Raw genomic sequence first — 22,329 nt, 5'->3', positions numbered from 1 at the left:
TTTAATAATTGCAATGTCAGCGGTTCAAGTCTGGTGCTTGACCCCGTGTCGCACGGCGTCCTCCCCACATGCATCGTTCTGCCTTTCACTGGGCATCCTGTTGCAGTTGCACACACAGTACCCGGGCTGTGTACTGTATGTAACAATGGCAGCACAGTGTGTGTGTATGTATGTACACAGTGTGTGTGTGTGTGTATGTATGTAACAATGGCAGCACAGTGTGTGTGTGGGAGCAGAGCATGCCTGGGAAGCAGAGATATGTGCATGCAGGCATGGAAACTAGATAGGCGTGCAACGATTGACAGCAACTAAATGAGGTCAAAAACACTTTGAATACAGAGCTAACTCCCACTTTCCCTCGCTCTGTCTGTAATAGTATCCATTGTGTGTGTGCGTGCGTGCGTGTGTGCGTGCGTGCGTGCGTGAGTGCGTGCGTGCGTTCACGTGTGTTTGTGTGGACAGCACACTGTCAGCTTGAAGGATGAGTGTTCATCTTTGTGCTTTGGGCTTGTGTGCCCACACGATGCACCAACTGTCTTTCTCTATACTGATAATGAACTTCAATATGCTCCTTACATGTAAATCATAATGTACATGCAGGTCTATACACCATATGTGCACTGGAAGGTGGGCGGTTACAGCTCATGTAGAGATCAGTCATCGTATACGTCCTTTTCATCTCTTGAATGCATAAAGCGCAGCGGTGCTGCCATACCTTTGAGGAGCGATCGTTTGGAAGACTACTGTATAGCTGTCAGAATGTCTTTAGTTTGTATACGTCCCATTTAGGACTGAGGCTGATTGTATGTTTTCTGAAAAACTTATACATTTTATCCAATAATAATAATAATAATAATTTGTCCCAACTCTGTCTGCCCAGTGTCCCCCCAGTGCCTTCCCAGTACCTCCCCAATGTCTGCCCAGGGCCTCCCTAGTGTCTCCCCAGTGCCCAGTGTCCCCCCAGTGCCTCCACAGTGCCTCCCCAGTGTCCCCCCCCCCCCCCGGTGTCTCCCCAGTGCCCAGTGTCCCCCGAGTGCCTCCACAGTGCCTCCCCAGTGTCCCCCCCGGTGTCTCCCCAGTGCCGTGTCCCCCGAGTGCCTCCACAGTGCCTCCCCAGTGTCCCCCCCGGTGTCTCCCCAGTGCCCAGTGTCCCCCGAGTGCCTCCCCAGTGTCCCTCCCGGTGTCTCCCCAGTGCCCAGTGTCCCCCGAGTGCCTCCACAGTGCCTCCCCAGTGTCCCCCCCAGTGTCTCCCCAGTGCCCAGTGTCCCCCGAGTGCCTCCACAGTGCCTCCCCAGTGTTTCGTAAAACAGTCTTCTCTGTTAGAGCCTCCCATCACTGGAACAATCTCCCTATACAGATGTTTATATATTTTTTATTTTAAATTGTATTGTATTGTATTGTATTGTATTGTATTGTATTGTATTGTATTGTATTGGTATGGATAGCACTTTATGTAGACTTAGATAGCATTTTATACAGACTTATAGCATGTTACGTAGACAGCACTAGAATTGCATTTTATGTAGTCATAGCACTTTATAGTACATATGTATAGTATAATATAGTATAGTATGCATAGTTTATATATATAGTTTCATGATATAGATACTCCACTGTTACGCTCTTATCTTACCCATGTTTCATGATAACTACTTTTTATGTATGTGATGTATGCCATGCTTTTTTGTTATTGCTTAATGTAAGTCGCTCTTGATTAAGAGCTAAATGCTAAATGCTTAAATTGTAAATTGGAATACAGTTGTCTGTCTGTCTGTCTGTCTGTCTGTCTGTCTGTCTGTCTGTAATAACTACTTGGACATGATCATGATGTTGCATCCTGATCATGATGTTGCATCCTGATCATGATGTCGCATCCTGATCATGATGATTCCCCCCCTCTGCCACTCAGGTGGAAGAGCGCATCACTGCATGCCTGGCTGACATCTCACAGTGGATGTCCTCCAACCACCTCAAGCTGAACCCAGACAAGACTGAGCTTCTCTTCTTCCCAGCTAAGTCCTGCCCTATGCGGGAGCTAACTATTTCCATAGACAACGCCCTGGTAACGTCTGTCCCAACAGCCAGGAACCTTGGTGTTGTCCTCGACAGTCAGCTCTCGTTTAAAACTCATATCACAGCTGTCACTCGATCCTGTAGGTTCACACTCTATAACATACGACGAATTAGACCGTTCCTCACCCAGGAATCAGCCCAGCTCCTAATCCAGACAACAGTCTTGTCAAAACTTGACTATTGTAATTCGCTCCTTACTGGCCTACCGGCATGTGCACTTAAGCGTCTCCAAATGATCCAAAATGCCGCAGCTCGTCTGGTCTTCAACCAGCCAAAATTCTCACATGTCTCCCCCCTGCTCCGCTCCCTGCACTGGCTCCCAGTCGCTGCCCGCACAGAATACAAAACTCTGATGCTGGCATTCAAAGCAACCAAAGGTATGGCTCCCCCATATCTTGCAAGCATGATTGAACCCTACAAACCCTCCCGCGCACTCAGATCAGCCAACGCAGGAAAGCTGGAAGTACCCTCACTAAAAACGCCGGGCCAACGCTCCACACGTCCCAAACTCTTCTCCCTTCTGGCCCCAAAACTGTGGAATGCACTCCCCGTTGCAGTCAGAACTGCGGCATCACTCCCAATCTTCTGCCGTAGTCTGAAGACCCACCTTTTCAGACTCCATCATGGCCCATAGCACTTATCCTACCCCCTTAGATAGCACTTTTTAGACTTAGATAGCATTTGAAACAGACTTATAGCATGTCATGTAGACAGCACAATAATTGCATTGTATATAGTCATAGCACATCATAGTAGCCTACATATGTATAGCATAGTATAGTATATATGCATAGTTAATATGTACAGTGTCATTATATAGATATGTTCTAGTTACGTTCTTAGCTTACGCATGTTTCTTGATAAATGCATTTTATATATGTGATGTATTCCCATACTTTTGTTCCTGCCTAATGTAAATCGCTCTGGATTAAGAGCGTCTGCTAAATGCCTAAATTGTAAATTGTAAATTGATTGAACATAGTCACTTAAATCCCCCACTAAGTGGATATAGTCACTTAAATCCCCCACTAAGTGGATATAGTCACTTAAATCCCCCACTCCAACTTTCACTCTTGCACCCTCAACAGGTGTGGGGCTAAACGGAAAGGTAGATTATAATCTCTTCAATCAAATCATTTAAAAACCTATAGTCAAAATGACTACAAGTGACATCAGGCTAAAAAAAAAAAAAAAAAAAAAGCTAAACAATGTTGTAGCAGGGTGAAACAGTCAAAGAAACGTAGCAGGGTGAAACAGTCAAAGAAACGTTGAATGTACCATCTGCCTGAATCTGTGAATACAGCATAAATTGCAACAGCTTGTGTTTACATTAATTTAAATTCCGACCAAAAGTTTTGACTCCTGTCAAACGCACCAAGAATAAATGGGAAGAAATGTCATAATCATAATCATAATCATAAAACCACAAAGAAGAGGCTAGCGCTCCTGTGTATTCTTCATTTGTCTCCTAAAAAGCAACAAAGGAGAACAAAAAATGAGGAGTGAACCAGGAGACATACTATCAGTACTGCTTCCAAATAATACCATTATAAAAAATGAAGCTGACAAACGAACCAAGCGGCTAATAGCATGATATAAGGAGTCCATTGCACCGCAAATCAGAGCTTGGGTGAGGAACCTGCTTGTTTCAATAATGTACATTTCTATAATGTGGTGTTCACTGTACAGTAGCTCTGTATTACTCATACCACCACCTGTCTCAAGGCTCTGGATGAATATATTTGCCTAAATATGAATTTCATATTTAGTTTAAAAAAAAAAGTCTATCAAGATCATTTTCATCCTATTTCGAAAATGACTAATTCGGCTGAATTGTGTCAGAGGTGCATGTGATACCTGTTTGAGGCCAGACAAAACTACCAGAAAGGAGCACATTTTTGAGGGACATTGAGACAGGGGAGTGTAGTGGTGTTGAACGAATAGTCCCGGTTATGGTTCTCATGGTTGTATTGAGCTGGGTGTAGACTTGGTTTGTGTGTGTGGGATGGCCTGGACCTGGACCTGGTTTTAGGTGCCAGGTTTTGCAGAACTGGTCCAGTTTGGAAAGGTCTTCAGTGAGCACCTGTCTGGTGCTTGGAATGCCAGAGAGCTGTAAAGATGAATTTGCAGGATTTGGTGGTGGGTAGATCATTTGTGTAGAGGTTGAACAGGGTTGGAGCTAGAACTGAGCCTTGTGGGAGTCCATTTCTCTGTGTTCTCCATGCGCTTGTGTTTTGTCCGAGGTGAACTCTGAACCTCCGGTTGGTCAGCAGAGTTTGAATCATTAGTAGGGAGCGTCTTTGTGAGTTTCAGTATGAGTAATTTGTGCCAGACGATATCACAGGAGGCTGTGAGGTCAAGGAACACAGTCCCTGTCTTTAGTCTGTTCTCAAAACCATTTTGGTGGTTAGGGCCAGTAATTGTTCTCCTGTGGTGCGGTCGTCGCGGAAACCTGCCTGATCCCCACAGAGAATATTCTCTACTCCTGGAGAGATACGTTGTAGTATTAGCAGTGGCGTGCACAGATAGACACTAGGGGGTGCTAGAGCACCCCCTGCCCTTTTGGAAATGTGCCCTATTTTTAAAAATAGCAGACCTACAAGCTCGTAGCGCGCCACTCGGTGGCGCGCTATGAGCTTGTAGATCTGCTATTTTTCAATAGCTAAAGCATAACATAATGCTAACACCAAAAGGGGTTCCCGCCCAAAATGGATTAAGGCAACCGGCCGGTTCCACGCGCTGCACAAGGTGCCCTTTTTTAACTTGAGCACCTGCCCCTCTAAATGTCTGTGCACGCCACTGAGTATTAGACACTGCTATGTGATGATGTCAACACAGTCTCTACTCCTGGAGAGATACGTTGTAGTGTTAGACACTGCTGTGTGATGATGTCAACACAGTCTCTACTCCTGGAGAGATACGTTGTAGTGTTAGACACTGCTATGTGATGATGTCAACACAGTCTCATCTGTACTCATGCTGCTTGGTTGTGTAGTTAGTAGTGTTTCTCAAATGGGAGTACATGTAGCAGTGCACAGGGGTACTTTAAAGAAACTGGAACATTCAAATGTGAATTTCACTGTTATGTAATAGAAAGCAGTACTTTTGCTGTTATGATGCTGTAGTTCGAATAGAAGGCAGCATGCACGACTCCATCTCGTCTCACTCACTTTAATCATTTTACCGGGTGCAAAGTCAGATACGACATTTTAAACAGAAGAAGAGTGCCGTGAGTGCTGGTTTTCTTCGGTTTAAAATGATGCTGTAGTTGCCTTCTAATGAATGTGTCGACCTGAATGTGTCGTTATTTCATCATTCGGCTGATTTCCTTTAGAAATGCAGGAAGTATGCAGTTTAGTGTTGAAGTCGCGGATGAGCCAGAATACACATAAACATTGGCTAATTCGCAGTCTGATGGTGTGAGTCAGGAGCTGAGATTGCTAACGTGGTCTTTTGTTTCTAATGTTGGACATGCAAAATGAAATCAAGTGGGAGATTACTGAGCTACAAAAAACGATTTAGTTAAGATTTAAGTGAATCCTTTCCGCGTTCTTTGAAATTGCAGAAAAATTGCATCACAATTTTTTCTTCTGCGGAAGGACGCCCACCACCTCCATGAGGAATCATTGCATGACAGCATCTGCACATAATAGTCCATACTGTGCTTTGCTATTGATACAGGAATTGTGAAACTGTGAGGGCAGGCATAATGTTCTCTGGTTCTCTGTTGGGATACAACAAACACCCTTGGTTCTCTGTTGGGATACAACAAACACCCTTTGCACTAACAGCAGTAGTTACCTTGAATATTTCTCACAGGGCTGGAACTTTCAACACTGATTGCTACGTATTTTCCTGTTGTCTCTTTTGGGTTCCGTCTAAAACTATTCACACGTTGCAGGTCAGCATAACGACTACATTTAACTGGCTGCCACAATGCGATCCAGAGCAGCTCCAACTGATTGCATCAAGGTTGGAGACTGGCTAGTTTTTGCCTTGGAACACCGTTTTATGATGTATATACTGTATTTTTGCCCATTCTGTTTACACTAATCAGACTAATATAATAATAATAATAATAATAGACTCATTTCCTCCCATATTGGCTACCCCCACGCACACACACTGGCTACCCCCACGCACGCACACGCACACACACACACACACACACACACACACACACACACACACACACACACACACACACACACACACACACACACACCACTAGACCCTGTGAGCAAAATGTTATCCCAACACCAGTGGCTCTAAAGAGCCCTCAGCATGAATGCTATCCTAACAGCAGAGCATTCTCCTGTCACTGCCCCTGGCTAGAGAGATGTGTATAAATTACCCTCAAACTAGCTTGGCAGACCCAGGCATTTTGTTGTCAAAAGAAAAAGGCCCAGGAAATGTGGCATAGCAGTGGGCGTGAACCTTGTATTTCCCTAACCAATCAGAGTGCAGAGGGGCGCCGTGCCAAATTTGGTGATGTCAGTGTTCTCCACTGTGTTCTACCGGGGAGGGGAGGGGGAGGGGGTGTATTTAATGTATTTATTTTTATATTTTTACTGCCAGAAGGGCAGAATGGTGATTACCTGTACCTGGCTAATATTGTATATGAATTCTAAAGTAAGCAGGCAGAAATAATCATACTCCCAATGGCTTTAATGTGTCCTTTAGCCGTAACATTCTTCTATACGGCAGTGAATGCTGGACCCTGAAGCCTGCAGAAGTTTCTAGATGGGGTGCTACACCAGAATGCTGCATGCAGCACTTAACATCAGTAAGAGCACACATGTTACCAACACAAATCTATATGATGGAATGCCAAGGGTGAGCCAGAAAATAGCAGCCAGGAGAATGAGACTATAGCAGGACACTGCCAAAGACACCAGGAGAATGAGACTATAGCAGGACACTGCCAAAGACACCAGGAGAATGAGACTAGCGGCTAGGACACTGCCAAAGACACCAGGAGAATGAGACTAGCGGCTAGGACACTGCCAAAGACACCAGGAGAATGAGACTATAGCAGGACACTGCCAAAGACACCAGGAGAATGAGACTAGCGGCTAGGACACTGCCAAAGACACCAGGAGAATGAGACTAGCGGCTAGGACACTGCCAAAGACACCAGGAGAATGAGACTATAGCAGGACACTGCCAAAGACACCAGGAGAATGAGACTAGCGGCTAGGACACTGCCAAAGACACCAGGAGAATGAGACTATAGCAGGACACTGCCAAAGACACCAGGAGAATGAGACTAGCGGCTAGGACACTGCCAAAGACACCAGGAGAATGAGACTAGCGGCTAGGACACTGCCAAAGACACCAGGAGAATGAGACTATAGCAGGACACTGCCAAAGACACCAGGAGAATGAGACTAGCGGCTAGGACACTGCCAAAGACACCAGGAGAATGAGACTAGCGGCTAGGACACTGCCAAAGACACCAGGAGAATGAGACTAGCGGCTAGGACACTGCCAAAGACACCAGGAGAATGAGACTAGCGGCTAGGACACTGCCAAAGACACCAGGAGAATGAGACTAGCGGCTAGGACACTGCCAAAGACACCAGGAGAATGAGACTAGCGGCTAGGACACTGCCAAAGACACCAGGAGAATGAGACTAGCGGCTAGGACACTGCCAAAGACACCAGGAGAATGAGACTAGCGGCTAGGACACTGCCAAAGACACCAGGAGAATGAGACTAGCGGCTAGGACACTGCCAAAGACACCAGGAGAATGAGACTAGCGGCTAGGACACTGCCAAAGACACCAGGAGAATGAGACTAGCGGCTAGGACACTGCCAAAGACACCAAGAGCTGCCAGCCAGCAAACTAGTGCAGTGGGAACCAACACACGGGCACCGATCACGAGGATGTCTCACATTAACATATGTGGATGTACTCAAGAACGACGCAGGAGCACAAAGCACCAACAAGCTGACCAGATGTATGGAGAACCGGGATGATTGGAAGCGACGATGAAGGGCTCGTCTGAGGACGACCTAGAGATTGATGTCCAAGAAATGAATGGACAGACCAATGTGTCAGGTTGTTGCATAGCAGGCTATAAAGACACAACGCTGCAATAGTTATGAGAGAATTTGCCATGCTATCCATAGAGTTATATATAAACTAGAGAGCGGACCACTATTCAGTTCAGTGGAAGTTGCTCGCTGGCATTTAAGCACCCGGAAGAATGCTCCAAAATGCGTAAGTGCTAACGCGGCTGAAGGCGCTTGAATCGATTCATGAACGAGCGCGCTCATGTGTTAAACCACAGCCGCGCGCTCTTTTGTCCGTGCTAAAAATGCACGAGCAAAACCACACGCCGGCAGTTCCAGCTTTGGCCAGTAGGGTTAGCTTCAACGTTTACCGCTCTGGGGGCTTGATGCTATCCCATAACCCTAGAGCTACAACGTTTACCGCTCCGGGGGCTTGATGCTATCCCATAACCCTAGAGCTACAACGTTTACCGCTCCGGGGGCTTGATGCTATCCCATAACCCTAGAGCTACAACGTTTACCGCTCTGGGGGCTTGATGCTATCCCATAACCCTAGAGCTACAACGTTTACCGCTCCGGGGGCTTGATGCTATCCCATAACCCTAGAGCTACAACGTTTACCGCTCCGGGGGCTTGATGCTATCCCATAACCCTAGAGCTACAACGTTTACCGCTCCGGGGGCTTGATGCTATCCCATAACCCTAGAGCTACAACGTTTACCGCTCCGGGGGCTTGATGCTATCCCATAACCCTAGAGCTACAACGTTTACCGCTCCGGGGGCTTGATGCTATCCCATAACCCTAGAGCTACAACGTTTACCGCTCCGGGGGCTTGATGCTATCCCATAACCCTAGAGCTACAACGTTTACCGCTCCGGGGGCTTGATGCTATCCCATAACCCTAGAGCTACATCCAGGCAGAGGCGTATTTCTCTCTATATCTCATGCTTCTTGACCAGCGGCAGGTTTACACAAGTTGTCTGTGTGTACACAGACAATATGGTGAGGCAGCCTTCTGCTTCTATGGGCCTACAGCCTGGAATCGACTTCCATTTCAACTTAGACACGCACCCTCTGTAGACATTTTTAAAGCTCAACTCAAGACTCACCTTTTTACTTTTGCTTTTAATTGAGTTTTGCTTTTAGTTTTAGTTGAGTTCTCTATTCTGACCTTTTGCGGTGTGCTTTGTTTCTCGTCCATCTATGTTTTTATGCTTTCTTTACCATTGTCTTATCCGTCTAACTGCTTGCCTGTGTTTTATTGCTATTTTTATGTACTGCCCTGTGAAGCACTTTGAGTTGCATTTATGTATGAAAGGTGCTATACAAATAAAGTTTATTATTATTATTATTATTATTAGTTCACGTTGTGCTCCCCCGCGATCCACCCGTCTCAAATAGACAAATGGATAGATACATACAGTGATTTGAATGCAGTAGATAGCTGTTTGGAGCAGACACAAGCGTGGTGGAGTGGTCTTCGTCAGAGGAACGGTCGGGGAATCCATTGATTTGCAGTAAACTGAAAACTCCCTTCCCTCCCCTCACATGTTGCTGATCAGTGCTTTTCTGAAGCTCACACGCAAACTGCACGCAAACTGCACGCACACTCTCCCAGCTGCGGGTTGTGGACAATTACTGTGCCTGCGTGCAGCATGCCGATGCAGGCTGCATGTCATTACGGTCCGTGAGTCGGTCAGAAGAATCGCTCCGGGCCCCGCCCCCATCACACCCAGAGATCGACACGAGCCCCTCCGGCCACGTGGGTCACTAACCCTAACCTCAGTCTTAACCGGCCAAGGACTAATGGGAGGTCGGACTCATGGGCAGTCCCCATGGGCAGGACTCATGGGCAGGACTCATGGGCAGGACTCATGGGAGGTCGGACTCATGGGCAGGACTCATGGGCAGGACTCATGGGAGGTCGGACTCATGGGCAGGACTCATGGGCAGGACTCATGGGAGGTCGGACTCATGGGCAGTCCCCATGGGCAGGACTGATGGGAGGTCGGACTCATGGGAGGTCGGACTCATGGGCAGTCCCCATTGTGCGGCAGAGTTACCCGCTATAGATATTATACCAACTCCCTTTTTTGCACCTTGATGTGTGGCTGATGGGCGTGTTGTTGCGATATCCCTAAAATGGCTATTGTACACACACACACATTCTCTCTCTTCAATATGCAGGAGTCAAAACATTCAGCTTGGCTATTCGGGACTGGAAATTACAAGATGATGGATTTGATTTTGCCAAAAAGATGGGTCTGTTGGGATGGGTGGTGCCGCGGTCACCCTTGGGTCTGTTGGTATGGGTCTGTTGGGATGGGTGGTGCCGCGCGCCACCCTTGGGTCTGTTGAGATGGGTCTGTTGGGATGGGTGGTGCCGCGCGCCACCCTTGGGTCTGTTGGGATGGGTCTGTTGGGATGGGTGGTGCCGCGCGTCACCCTTGGGTCTGTTGGGATGGGTCTGTTGGGATGGGTGGTGCCGCGCGTCACCCTTGGGTCTGTTGGGATGGGTCTGTTGGGATGGGTCTGTTGGGATGGGTGGTGCCGCGCGCCACCCTTGGGTCTGTTGGGATGGGTCTGTTGGGATGGGTGGTGCCGCGCGTCACCCCTGGGTCTGTTGGGATGGGTCTGTTGGGATGGGTGGTGCCGCTCGTCACCCTATGGGTGGTGCCGCGCGTCACCCTATGGGTGGTGCCGCGCGTCACCCTATGGGTGGTGCCGCGCGTCACCCTTGGGTCTGTTGGGATGGGTCTGTTGGGATGGGTGGTGCCGCGCGTCACCCTATGGGTGGTGCCGCTCGTCACCCTATGGGTGGTGCCGCTCGTCACCCTATGGGTGGTGCCGCTCGTCAACCTTCGCTTTATCCATATATTTCACAGTCTATGGTAAAAATACATGGTGACTATACTGTAGGTGTAGGACGTGGAGAGGACAGAGCAATAACTGTAATTGGTCTCCTTGGGCCACTTTACTACTAGTCTCTCTCTGTGATTGGTCTCCTTGGGCCACTTTACTACTAGTCTCTCTCTGTGATTGGTCTCCTTGGGCCACTTTACTAGTAGTCTCTCTCTCTGGGTGAGATCAATGGGGAGCGGACTTGTGAGAGCTGAACGGGTGCAAGCAATGTTTTATTTTCAAATCTATTCAACCACTGCAAAAGGTCCCTAACTCCCATTTCTCTCACCAGGCTCGTTCATTCGTCTCACACGCCACGGGGCCACTTCTGCAGTCTCTCACTGTCTCCGCCTCGTCAATAATGCTAGACTAACGTTAATGAATCTAGAAAAGCCTTTTCCATTCCAAACCTCCTCTTCACCACCATACCACTATGTGTCAGCGGTGGCCGAACGGTTTGCGGAGCGGTCTTGATACCGGAAGGTCGCCAGTTCGTATCCCCGGACTGGCACGTTAAAATTACCACCACTGAAGTGCCCATGAGCAAGGCATTGAACCACTACCATGAAATATTCTATGAGCAGGGCCTGGCTGTAAACAAGTATCTGATGCTTAGTCCAGTTACCCTGGGTAAATATAGTAACTTTGCTTTGCTTTGTTTACTCCTACGCATATCACTTTGCTACACACAGCATCTACAAACAGTGCTAGTAGCTACGACACCTCAGCATGAAGCATAAATCAGCCTCGATTCCAAGAACAAGGTTTTGCTCTCTTTCCAGCTGCTCTTGAAACAGAGTCATATGGCCTGGTAACACTTAGTTAGGGGAGGACAAAACAATACTATTTACATCCCGGCAGGCCACAGCTCTTTCCAAAATATAACTCTCTGTTCGTCATCTGACTAGTAAGACATCCCAACTTTCACCAAATGGGTTTAAGAGGCTTGTGAGAGCCAGACAGCTTGTCTGGATCCCCCCCTCTTGTTTGACTCATTAGGGGTTTGTCTCAAGGCTTAAACTAGTCAGCCTGACAGCATGTGTCACCGCCATGACGCCAGCTGTGTATGTTGAGAGCACAGAGTGAGTCAATCATTCCGGATAGCCACAGAAAGCACTGTGGAAACTGGAAAATGGGTCTCATTATTCTCGTGAATCTTTTCAGTCCTGGCTGATGCAGCTATAGTGTACATAGTGTACATTATACAGCACATTGTGAGATCTATGGTCTATTCCATATGCACTGTCTATACATATATACCTACCTTTGAGAAGTTTCAAAAGGATCATCTTAAATGTACAATCCAACAACTGCACATGTTCGGATGTGTACTATAGCCTTTGCATATGCCCATATATGTATTGTCTTTTGGTTCCCGTCCATACATGTATTTTGTGTACTTGTGTGCAAAATTTCTTGTACCCAGTTAGTGTACCATTTTGGAGTATTGTTGTATTTGTATAGGTTTCTGGAGGTATTGCCATGGATTTATTGTTGGCTGTTGTATAACTTCACACGTACGATATGTAGCTTGGAAGTGTAATTATGTAAATCTGCCGCTTGGCCAGTTCCCACTTGAAAAAAAGAGTCTCAATGTGCTTTTTCTGGTTAAATAAAGGTTAAATAAAAAATAAAAATATGTTGACATATTATTGTCTTTACTAGGCTTCTTTTCACTTTTCTTTCACTGTGTCAACGCAAAGCAACTGAATGCCTGGCTCTAAGAGGCCCAGTAGAGCTGAGGTGCTCTAAGAGGCCCAGTAGAGCTGAGGTGCTCTAAGAGGCCCAGTAGAGCTGAGGTGCTCTAAGAGGCCCAGTAGAGCTGAGGCGCTCTAAGAGGCCCAGTAGAGCTGAGGTGCTCTAAGAGGCCCAGTAGAGCTGAGGTGCTCTAAGAGGCCCAGTAGAGCTGAGGTGCTCTAAGAGGCCCAGTAGAGCTGAGGTGCTCTAAGAGGCCCAGTAGAGCTGAGGTGCTCTAAGAGGCCCAGTAGAGCTGAGGTGCTCTAAGAGGCCCAGTAGAGCTGAGGCGCTCTAAGAGGCCCAGTAGAGCTGGCTCTAAGAGGCCCAGTAGAGCTGAGGTGCTCTAAGAGGCCCAGTAGAGCTGAGGTGCTCTAAGAGGCCCAGTAGAGCTGAGGCGCTCTAAGAGGCCCAGTAGAGCTGGCTCTAAGAGGCCCAGTAGAGCTGAGGCCCTCTAAGAGGCCCAGTAGAGCTGGCTCTAAGAGGCCCAGTAGAGCTGAGGCGCTCTAAGAGGCCCAGTAGAGCTGAGGCGCTCTAAGAGGCCCAGTAGAGCTGAGGTGCTCTAAGAGGCCCAGTAGAGCTGAGGTGCTCTAAGAGGCCCAGTAGAGCTGAGGTGCTCTAAGAGGCCCAGTAGAGCTGAGGCGCTCTAAGAGGCCCAGTAGAGCTGAGGTGCTCTAAGAGGCCCAGTAGAGCTGAGGTGCTCTAAGAGGCCCAGTAGAGCTGAGGTGCTCTAAGAGGCCCAGTAGAGCTGAGGTGCTCTAAGAGGCCCAGTAGAGCTGAGGCGCTCTAAGAGGCCCAGTAGAGCTGAGGTGCTCTAAGAGGCCCAGTAGAGCTGAGGTGCTCTAAGAGGCACAGTAGAGCTGAGGTGCTCTAAGAGGCCCAGTAGAGCTGAGGTGCTCTAAGAGGCCCAGTAGAGCTGAGGTGCTCTAAGAGGCCCAGTAGAGCTGAGGCGCTCTAAGAGGCCCAGTAGAGCTGAGGCGCTCTAAGAGGCCCAGTAGAGCTGAGGCGCTCTAAGAGGCCCAGTAGAGCTGAGGTGCTCTAAGAGGCCCAGTAGAGCTGAGGTGCTCTAAGAGGCCCAGTAGAGCTGAGGCGCTCTAAGAGGCCCAGTAGAGCTGAGGTGCTCTAAGAGGCACAGTAGAGCTGAGGTGCTCTAAGAGGCACAGTAGAGCTGAGGTGCTCTAAGAGGCCCAGTAGAGCTGAGGTGCTCTAAGAGGCCCAGTAGAGCTGAGGTGCTCTAAGAGGCCCAGTAGAGCTGAGGCGCTCTAAGAGGCCCAGTAGAGCTGGCTCTAAGAGGCCCAGTAGAGCTGAGGCGCTCTAAGAGGCGCTCTAAGAGGCCCAGTAGAGCTGAGGTGCTCTAAGAGGCCCAGTAGAGCTGAGGTGCTCTAAGAGGCCCAGTAGAGCTGAGGCGCTCTAAGAGGCCCAGTAGAGCTGAGGCGCTCTAAGAGGCCCAGTAGAGCTGAGGCGCTCTAAGAGGCCCAGTAGAGCTGAGGTGCTCTAAGAGGCCCAGTAGAGCTGAGGTGCTCTAAGAGGCCCAGTAGAGCTGAGGTGCTCTAAGAGGCCCAGTAGAGCTGAGGCGCTCTAAGAGGCCCAGTAGAGCTGAGGTGCTCTAAGAGGCCCAGTAGAGCTGAGGCGCTCTAAGAGGCCCAGTAGAGCTGAGGTGCTCTAAGAGGCCCAGTAGAGCTGAGGTGCTCTAAGAGGCCCAGTAGAGCTGAGGTGCTCTAAGAGGCCCAGTAGAGCTGAGGCGCTCTAAGAGGCCCAGTAGAGCTGAGGTGCTCTAAGAGGCCCAGTAGAGCTGAGGTGCTCTAAGAGGCCCAGTAGAGCTGAGGTGCTCTAAGAGGCCCAGTAGAGCTGAGGTGCTCTAAGAGGCACAGTAGAGCTGAGGTGCTCTAAGAGGCCCAGTAGAGCTGAGGTGCTCTAAGAGGCCCAGTAGAGCTGAGGCGCTCTAAGAGGCCCAGTAGAGCTGAGGTGCTCTAAGAGGCCCAGTAGAGCTGAGGTGAGCAATTTAGGAACAGCAGGTAGGAAGTCAGCTTGGAGAAAGATGGAGAAAAGGGAACACAGTTACAGGAAATAGTGAGACAGTTGGGTGACAACAACTGGTGTACCATTGTGGAGCCACTGGAGCCGCCCACACAGCAGGATAGTGCTCAGAATGCCCATGCTCAGAATGCCACACTCACTCCTGCTTCTGGCAAAGCATTGCCTCCATCACCCCAACTGCCACCTTTCTGGGGAACTGTTACAACACTGTTTGGATCATTGCTCATTTTAGGTAGTTAGGTAGTGGTATCTTCAAGGGAATGAAAAGATGAGAAATAAGAGGAAATGACAGTATATAGTACGTGAAGAGGTGACACAGTATGACAACAAAGAGAAAAGGAGACAGAGGAGAGAGCCACGCAGAAGTGGGATGAGGAGGGTACAGGTACATCAGGATACAGAGGAGAGAAGACAGGATGAAACCAGAGAAGATGATGAGAAGGGAGAAGGGAAGAGATAGGAGATGAGAGAGGGCTGCAGAATAGCTAAATTAGAGAGAATGAAGGAAAGAATATGTTATTATGTGCCTTTAATCAATACTCCCAGTAGAGTGTGTTCATTAAGGTTCAACCACTAATTGCACTGCTATATCGATTGTACACAGAAGAGACATGAGCTTCTGTTTACAACTGCAAATGTGGCTATACTTTACACACAGGCCAAGACTGTAAGTCAATGAACAAGAGTATGCGTAAAGTCAATGTGCATTAATAGCATTTAAAATGAATGTAATCTCTGTCTGTCTGTCTGTCTGTCTGTCTGCCTGCCTGCCTGTCTGTCTGCCTGTCTGCCTGTCTGTCACCCCCCTCCCCCCAGAAAAAGCAAAGCCTAATTAGCAAAGTTACATTGACATGATAGCCAGCATAGCCCCTAACCTAAAGATAAACACAACACAACACAACACAAGACAAGACAAGACAAGACAAGACAACATGTGAACACCCATCCACGTGAAGACCTAAAGCCACTACAGGAACAGCTTGGGGAGGTACCAGTCGTCTGGGGACTTCTAAAGCCAAGGTAGCTAAAATGGTACAGCCTCTAACAAACCCAAGCCTACTCCTTTAGAAACCAATCTTGTTAGGCTTCACTCACACCTGCACAACAGATTGTTGTATAGCTGATGCATGAGACTTGTTGACTGTTGCAAGCACGCAATTCATTGCCAATGGGAGTCACATGGTTGGACACAACATTTGTGTTGTATGAGGGGGAGGGGGGCAGTCGAAACACAGCCGAAAGCCGTACAACAAAAATGTTGTGTCAAACCATGTGACTTCCATTGGAAATGCATTGGGGCGGACAGGACACTTACCCTTTGTTTACATCTACCATGCATCATTGTTGTATGCTAGATGTATAGGTGTGAGTGAGGCCTTACTGCTCCAACATGAAGGCCCACCCGTCCCTAAACACTAGATGTATAGGTGTGAGTGAGGCCTTACTGCTCCAACATGAAGGCCCACCCGTCCCTAAACACTAGATGTATAGGTGTGAGTGAGGCCTTACTGCTCCAACATGAAGGCCCACCCGTCCCTAAACACTAGATGTATAGGTGTGAGTGAGGCCTTACTGCTCCAACATGAAGGCCCCGTCCCTAAACACTAGATGTATAGGTGTGAGTGAGGCCTTACTGCTCCAACATGAAGGCCCACCCGTCCCTAAACACTAGATGTATAGGTGTGAGTGAGGCCTTACTGCTCCAACATGAAGGCCCACCCGTCCCTAAACACTTTACTGCTCCAACATGAAGGCCCACCCGTCCCTAAACACTAGATGTATAGGTGTGAGTGAGGCCTTACTGCTCCAACATGAAGGCCCACCCGTCCCTAAACACTTTGGATTGGTTCACTTCGGAATGCAGGGTTATATTGAGGTCGTCCTCAGCCTCCAGTTGAGCAAGACTGACGTGCAAATCTAACTATTATATTTTGTGTGTGTGTATATTATTGCTGTCCAACGATTAAACATTTTAATCGTGATTAAATACTTTGTGTAGTTAACCGTGCGATTAATCACATTGGCTCAAACTTGAATGATAAACTGAAAAGCAATGCATTCTGTTGCATACGGAGCAGAATGAATCCAATGCATTGTATTATACTATACTTTTATTATGTATCCAATACATTATAAAACCAATGATATTTATTTAATTGTCTTATAAATCAAATCATCTCTAGTGTGTGGTGTAGACCAACATTTATTTCTCGCGAGCACACACACACACACACACACACACACACACACACACACACACACACACACACACACACACACACACACACACACACACACACACACACACACACACACACACACACACACACACACACACACACACACACACACACACACAAACACACACACACACAAACACACACACACACACACACACACACACACACACACATGAATACTTTTATTTGGATCTACAACAAACAGTAGCATAACAGATCCAAACATTTTTGAGGAGGGTTTCAAATGAAGGCATAACCAGACACCATATGCAGTATGATTAACTCACAGTAATATGAAATGCAATGCTGATGGCAGTGGTCGCAGGTAGTTTGCAAAGTTTGGCCTCCCCGCTGGATGTTTTGGCGTAGGATCATACACACTCCACCTCTGCTGGTAGATTCTACCGGTCGGTAAAGCAGCTTTAAAAGCCAACTTTATCACCGCAATGAGACACATTGCAAACAGTAATCCGGTAGCCTTCATATTTAAACACCTCTTCTCTGCATTAACGACGGCAGCAACGACGGGTGCCGTGCACGTGCACACACACACACACACACACGCACACGCACACGCACACGCACACGCACACGCACACACACACGCCTTACCTGTACACTTTCTGCTGCTCTCATCTCTCTTGGAGGAGCTCATGAGTTTGCAGTTGAAGTTCTCCTCCCAGTACTCAGCGAACCAAACGTTCCGCCTGTTGTTCTCTAGAGTCCGTGATATGAAGTAGGCGTCAAACCCTTGGGGGGAGGAAAGAAAAGACATAAGAGGTCAGTAAAGTAATATTTGACTTACTAATTGAATATTTAGTGAATAGTGGGCAACACAAAGTTTTTTTGTTTTTTTTTAAAATGTTGCCACATAAGGACATGTGGGGGGGGGGGGGGGGGGGGGGCACGTGTGGGGGGCCAATACGAGCTTATTTCCATCGCTTTTTTCCATCGCTTTTTTCCATCGTTTTTTTCCATCGCTTTTTTCTCATCGCTTTTTTAATCTATTTTATTTATTCTTTGGGAGGCCAATAAGGGCTTGTGTGCCCTTTTCTGGAGTTTGAGCCCCTGCCCCCCCAGTGCTCTCTGCACGGCCCTGTTCAACAGACCAGGATGGTGGTGAGTTGCTTCAAATATCTTCAAGTATCACCTTAAACAGTCAAACCAGCAAATTCACTTGAAAAAGTGATGACACAGATCTCTCAAGTACCCCCTAAATGTATCAATATACATTTTCGATAATAATTATATGAACATAGGCACGTTTGAAGTTTATAACTCAAAATTCCTTCAATGTCGTCATTCTGGCTCTGCCTTTTAAGGGGTGGTGGGAGTGATTTACAGAATAGGCAGCTCCTTCTTCATGCGTGCGTGCGTGCGTGCGTGCGTGCGTGCGTGCGTGCGTGCGTGCGTGCGTGCGTGCATAATGAATATGCATTCATGAGTATATGAGTAATATTTAGTCATATCTCTAGGTCGTCCTACAGTACCATCATCTCCAACCGAGACCAGTCGTCTCGGTTTTCCATACATCTGGTAATGAGTAATAATTAATTTCATTCATTCATTCATCCATTCATTCATTCATTCATTCGTTTGTTTAAAGAATCAAAACTGAGATGTACATTATAGAAATGATCTGGGTGTTTTTACCCTGCCAAATTCTATGCACTTCTGTGAGCACTACCGTAAAAGATCACAATGTTCATAACACATTTGTATCATTTTTGACAGCTTTTTCTCTTCCACTTTGTCATTCTAATCTTTTTACAATGGCCCTTTGCAAAAAAAAAAGGAGCACTTATTTTCTCTTAAGAGCTGTTTCTCTTCACCTCTCTATTAGGATGGGCTCCAAGCTGACAGGCAGCTAGCGGCTTCCATCACTGTCATCAATACAGCTGAGACGGCCTTGATCTGTGGTGATGTGATGTGTGTGGGGCCTGTGGGCGCGCGTGTGCTTGCGTGCGTGCATGCGTGCGACTGTACGTGTGAAATAGATAATTTGTGTGAGAGTGCAAGTAGTGTTTGCATATGAATGTTTATATGGGCCTCCCTCTTCTTATCCCTCACTGATGACGTGAAGGTTCAGGGAGTGTGGAAGCAAAGATAAAGGCAGGAGGTGGAGAACTCTTCCACCCGAGGTTGGATGTGTTGTCTCTCGAGGTCTCAGGCAGCACAAGCTGCAGATAGTTAGACAACTAAATCATTAATAGTCCATTGTTTACTCTGCTTTCCTTAATTTACATTTAAGCTAATACTATTTCTTAGAATTAAATTGTTAATTTTTTACCCAACGATTTTGAAGCATAAGAAACACGATGCACTGGCCAACGTCGGCAGACCTATTTGTCACACTATGTTACAGCTTCAGGTCAACTCATTCTGTTCGACAAGCAGGTGGATAATCATGATTATGTTTTTCCCATCGCACATCTAGTCACTGTAAGATAGCAAAATCAAAAGAGCTTTAGGCCAAAGGCCACCGGGCCAGCCCCCTGGGCACGTTCCTGGTGGTCTGGAATGTTCCGGGGACCCCCCCTGGAGACCCCCCGGGGACCCCCACATGGTAACTCGACTGTTTCGGCGCGGCTCGCCGGAACCGGGCCAGCCCCCTGGGCACGTTCCTGTGCGTCTGGAACTTCCGCGGACCCCCCCCCCCCCCCCCCCCCGGGGACCCCCACGCAGAGTTGCACCACTCACTTCACACGGGTGTGATTTCTTTTTTTCCTTCTCAAAAGAGAGAACAAACTGAAACAAATATCTAAACTATACATGTAAATAGATTTAAAATGTGTGTGTCACGCAAACAAATAGTGGCCATGTTATAATTCACAGAACATGGCCACGAAAAAGAGAACAAAATTAGACATTTCCCTAATAATATCTCTTGGGATCCAAACCAACAACCAACTGAATGCAACACTTTCCACTGAAGAAAGTGGGACTTCTCTAATGGCTGCATCTGTATATCACCCCCTGGGGCTGAAGGATGCATTTGATATTAATAACATACTGTATAATTCCCTGGTGATGTTCAGCCTACTTTACGAAGCTTATACTGTCAGATCTAACTTTACGTCCTGGGGACAGGAGTGGTACCATTTGAATAGAATAACCATCACGCCCGCCCACTGTTGTTTTATGAAACAGGATGGATAGATATTTTATTCATGTGCCGCATTTGGCTCATGTTTCTTTCTGCTTCTGTTTTGTGGCTTATGGTTCCCATCATGTACATACAGTATGAGAATGCTTTCCCCATATCTCCGTCAGCAGTGCGGGATGCATGGCTTGTACACCAGCAGGTCTCCAGAGTAACTTTTCACATTGGATGCACTGGTGCGCCTAACTCCCATAATCATAGGTAATCCCTTAACACATGATGTAAACCCTTGTAAACTGGAGGGACCTTGACATTTGGTGACCTAGCTGTTAACATGTTTCCCATGCTGAAAGGTAGCTAGTCCTAAATAACGTATGAGTAATATCAAGCAATGGTTAAGGCACTCATTTTTCTCTGCCAATACCTATGTTGAGCTGAAGGTGGTTGTTCTTGCACCACCCTGCAAAATCTCTTCACCAGAACAGAAGACCACAAAGAAGATACTGAAAAATGATAGCTTAACACTTAGGCCGCTAGAATTTATTGAAAAATTAGGATCTAATTCACACCAGCATTTTTTTAATTTGAGCTCTTATTTTGAAAAGCCGCCATTTCCGCTCCACAAACAGTAGTCCTAAGTTAGGAGTTTTCACACAGCTGGGCGGGCCTTGTTTACATTCTGAATCCTGACTGGAGCTCCGGAGAGCTCTAGATCATCAGCTCTGTGCCGTCAAAGAAACGCTGTTTTGACCAAAAATGCCATCTGGGACAAGGAATAGGAGATACAGGCGATTGAAAGAAATGGATAGAATGGATTCTTATGGCGACGACGATCTAAGATGGGCGATCCAGTGCTGTGCTAACAACACAGCTAGCTAACCGGCTAACGTGAGTAGCATTTTGGCTCGAGCAATCGAACGCGCTATAAAAGCTCAATTGCCGAAGGCCGTCGGCAATGGCGTTAAGCGTCAGTATCAAAATTAGGCTTCAATTGACTTTAATCGTCGGCAATGGCGCGCTAAGTGTTAAGATTGCCAACCCTTACAAACATGAATGTCTGTCAGCCAAACCTATTAAGTGATTCACTGAACCTGTGGTTCGGACAAAATGATTACTATGATCAATCAGAAGGTGGTTTCGACTACATTTCCAGGCAGGTAATTGTGGCACATACATAATGCAGAACCCTGCAGAAGCCAGAATGACTCCCCCCACCGTCCGTCTGTCCGTCCGTCCGCCCGTCTGTCTATAAGGTCCACTATTGATCACTTATCCAAGTCAAAATGATGCTACTCCCACCTCCCTCCACAAACTATCACATCTTTATCTCGTGAAAACAAATCCTCTTAATGATGCCATTAATCGACATCTCTTCTCCTCTCTCTCACAGCTTGCTGTTGGTCGTGGCACGTCTCAGTCTTTTATCACGTTTAAGTGCCACCTATGAGCCACTTCCAAGTCCACTTCCTCCTTCCTGGCGAGAAAGCTTTCCGTGCACTTAATTGGCATGGCAACAGCAACAAACAATACAATAAGTGCTAAAGTATTGATGTTTTGAATGAGGCTCTTTGTAATCTGAATTGCACGATCAGTAGAACATAGCCTAATGCTTTGGGGACAATTCATCTTAAAGGAGCATTCAGTGATTTGGGTGATTTGGAAAACCACCCAGTCCGCCCCGGTAACAAAATGTGCACATGCACGCTCTACAGTGGGGGGAAGTGCAACAGGCCAACAGCATGTGCACCAAGGCCCGCCCCCAGTCGATCATGATTGGAGGAAGGCCCCTCTCATCCTGATTGGATGAAGGCTTTGCCACCCGCCACCAAAACTGAAACTAGGGTTTTTTTGACCCCAGGGGCTCACTGGGGACAGGGAGGAACTCCTTATATGGTCAGCACACTCTATAGTAGGGAGGATTATCCAGAAAAAAAGAAAAAATAAGTGATATTTGAATTAAGTAAAATCACTGAATATACCTTTAAATACACTATACAAAGTAAAATAGGCTGCCTATTGTAAGAGGGATGTGTGCTTTGGCTAACAAAATAATACGGTTTCAGGCTGTATTAGAACGTGACAACGCCCCCCCCATTCCCTCTGGGGGCGGTGCCCTTGTTGTCTCGTTCTTGCATTCAGCCAATCGAACGCAGGCAGGGCGGGGCTTGGTAGAATGTAGTTGTAGTAGACCAATATCATATTTACTGCACATGCGCATGCC

General features: G+C 47.2%; 1 protein-coding gene across 1 annotated transcript in view; it reads right to left on the bottom strand.

Moving 5' to 3' along the window:
* grm7 (glutamate metabotropic receptor 7) overlaps positions 1-22,329 on the bottom strand; it is a 348,652-nt gene that overhangs the window by 153,937 nt on the left and 172,386 nt on the right. The window contains exon 5 of the mRNA XM_079511050.1: positions 17,618-17,755. Within this exon, the coding sequence (XP_079367176.1) occupies positions 17,618-17,755 (138 nt within the window). The remainder of the gene's footprint in view (positions 1-17,617; positions 17,756-22,329) is intronic.

Source organism: Electrona antarctica (genome assembly GCF_951216825.1).
Source record: "Electrona antarctica genome assembly, chromosome: 9".
NCBI classification, from domain to species: Eukaryota; Metazoa; Chordata; class Actinopteri; order Myctophiformes; family Myctophidae; genus Electrona; species Electrona antarctica.
This window is presented reverse-complemented; position numbering and strand designations above follow the sequence as displayed.